At 47.7% G+C, this 2,761-nt stretch overlaps 1 protein-coding gene across 5 annotated transcripts in view; it reads left to right on the forward strand.

The window, feature by feature from the left end:
* The first annotated feature begins 636 nt into the window (after nt 1-636).
* The window catches only part of Atp11a (ATPase phospholipid transporting 11A), a 54,513-nt gene continuing 52,388 nt past the window's right edge, over nt 637-2,761 (forward strand). For 3 of the 5 annotated variants that reach the window (XM_029480369.1, XM_029480367.1, XM_029480368.1), the window contains exon 1: nt 638-814. In XM_029480369.1, the coding sequence (XP_029336229.1) occupies nt 746-814 (69 nt within the window). In that variant the 5' untranslated portion in view covers nt 638-745. Of the gene's footprint in view, nt 815-2,761 lie in introns of all 5 variants that reach the window. The other 2 variants (XM_029480365.1, XM_029480366.1) reach the window with 2 other exon arrangements.

Here is a 2,761-nt window from a genome sequence, read left to right on the forward strand (position 1 = left end):
TGGAGGAGGGCTGCTCACTGGCTTTGTCTGTCCCCAGTTGCTCAGCCTGCTTCCTTATGTAGCTCAGGACCACCTGCCCAGGGTGGCACCTCCCACAGTGAGATGGACCCTCCACATCAGTTATTAGCCAAGAAAATACAGACTTGCCATTGGGCCAGTCTCGTGGAAGAAATTTCTTGATGACTCTAGCTTATGTTAAGTTGCCCCACCCCAAAACAATGAAACAAAACCCAAACAAACCAACCAACCAGGGAGCTATCTTATCTAAAATAATAATTTTAAAATAATTTAAAAAAGAAAGAAGAATCTAATTGCTGTTGGTTTCTCTTTCCCTTGGCAGTCATCTGGAAATGCAGGTTGGAAACAATGTGCCTTTGTTCTCAGAGCCCCTGCGTGTGGGGAGAGTGGTTGGCAGACATAGTCTGTACCTGGGGACTGCTGAGCCACTGTGGAGACTGTGTCACCNCAGAATCCTGAAGCCAGGCTTGTCTTTTGACTTACTCGTTCCTTGTGAAGGAATTTNTCCCAAGCATAGGTCTTGGGTTTATAGGGAAGTTTTAATTACAAAGATTATTTCAGCTATAATTGCAGAAACATAAGGCAGCCTGAACACTGGTGTGAGAATGTCCAGCTATAAGGACCATGAGAACCCCCCAGGCTAGACCATGGTCAGCTTTGAGTGTACCTTCTCTCTCTCTGGTTCTAGGGCTATGAAGACTGGCTTCGCCACAAGGCCGACAACGCCATGAACCAGTGTCCCGTGCACTTTATCCAGCATGGAAAGCTGGTCCGCAAGCAGAGTCGGAAGCTGAGGGTAAGGCCGCACATCTCCTGCTTACCAATATGGTTTTTCAGAATCATTTTAAAGGAACTTTTCAAAGCAGGTTTGCCATTAATGCACCGGTTNTTGGGTATCCATACTGTCCTGTCTTGATTTCGTTGGAAGTTTGAATGGTGTAAGTCGTTGGAGTGGCTTGCCTTTCTGCCTGTACTGATGATTGAAGGCACTTACAGAGTCTGTATGACAGAGTGCAACTGTTAAAGCTTGTCTCCGGTCACATCCCAGCCATCACCTTAGTCATCACCTGGCTGTAAACTTGCACTCAATCTCTTCCTGTTACTGTCCTTCCTGATACCCATCCCATGCCTGAGCCTCACGGACTCCACCTCCCTCCCTCCCCCCACCCCCCTCCTAGGCAGCTCTGTTACCTGTCCTGACCACTTTGATAGCACTCTTTCCCATTCAGCAAGTNTGGACATCCCCGGTGCAGGATGAATCTTCTGTACCCCAGCCTGACATAAGCCAGCTGTTCAGCTTGAGTGTCTCCGGCTGTGGCCATGTGCCCAGCCACATACCGTGGGACAGCATGACCTTCTAAGGACCACAGACATGCACACATGTTTGCTGGCCTCATTGCACTTACTAATTTACTGTTGCATGGCTGTGTGCATGTTCACTTTAAGCATGTTTGATATTTGTATGTATAAATGCTATTTCATGTGTCACTGCTTCCAAGAGACTCTTTTCTTCTGAGACAGGAGCTTGGAATGTTTTCCTGGAGTCAGGATTCAGAAGGCTCAGGCTCNGGGCTGTGGGCCGAGCTTAGGGCAGGCTGCCTGGCACTGGCACCACACCACAGCGTCATACTTGGGGCCTAGCCCGAGTGCAGTCTCTGTAATGATGGGCTCTCTGCTGCAGAGTCTCCCATACTTGTAGATAGACATGACTCAATTTTTAAAAGCAGAAGTAAATGGTGTCTATTGCAGGAAAGTGCTTCTACAGTGTAGTAGCCCCTGAGGAGAATCACTTACTCGATATCTCGTATCCAGGGCCCTGGGACAAGCAGAGGAGGACCAGCTTGTTCCTGTGGTCTCTACTCCAGCCTGCTAAACCATGATGCTCTCTCCTTAGAAGGTGCAGGAGGCTCTTAGGAAATTAGTCCTTTTCTTTGTGTCCCTTTTATCTTTTATTTTGGATCACGTGATGTAAGCAGTAGAGGAGACCTGTCTGTCTCTTGGGTTTGGTCACTCCAAGAAGGGTGTGTCCTTTTGGGCAGAGTCTCTTCACCCAGTCCAGGCCCCCGGTCTCGTCTGCTTCTGCATGATGGACATCTGCAGTTCCTTTATTGCTCCTGAGCAGAACCTTTGGTGTGTGTTCAGACTGTACCCACTCAAACATCCAAGGACACATTGCTGCTTTCAGCCTCTGCCACAAAACTGCCGGGAACTTTTGTGTACAGGACTTTGTATGAAGTTCCATTTTATTTCTTTTGATCTAAAACTCAACTACTGGCTGAAATGTGAAGCCCTTTCTGGCTTAGGAGAGACCACCCAACACCTTCCAGAATGGCTGCCTATCCTATTTGGGACACACCAGCCTGCAGGCGCCCATCTCAGGGACCCACCAGCCTGTGGACGCCCAAGCGATTGTTTGTCCTGTAGCTGCTCTGTCATCCTGGTTAGGTTTATGTCTCCTGGGCAGTGTGTGCCTCTGCTCATTTTCTATCTGGAATCCTTTTATGTGAAGCACCGATTCCATCATCGCTTACNATTTTCTAAGGTGTTAGACGAGGCGCATTTGCTCTCAGGTTNTGAGAGTGTGTGTCTTTTTAAGAGTATTTAGTTCAGTGCTAACTGTGTGTCTATCACTCTCTTCACAAGGCTTTCCAGAAGCAAGAATTTATAAAGGAGGAAGTCCCCACTGCTCAATTTGCCATTCAGGGATCTCAGTTTTGATGTTGTGGTTAAATACTCTTTAAAT

The sequence above is a fragment of the Mus caroli genome, chromosome 8, assembly GCF_900094665.2.
Source record: "Mus caroli chromosome 8, CAROLI_EIJ_v1.1, whole genome shotgun sequence".
Taxonomy (NCBI): domain Eukaryota; kingdom Metazoa; phylum Chordata; class Mammalia; order Rodentia; family Muridae; genus Mus; species Mus caroli.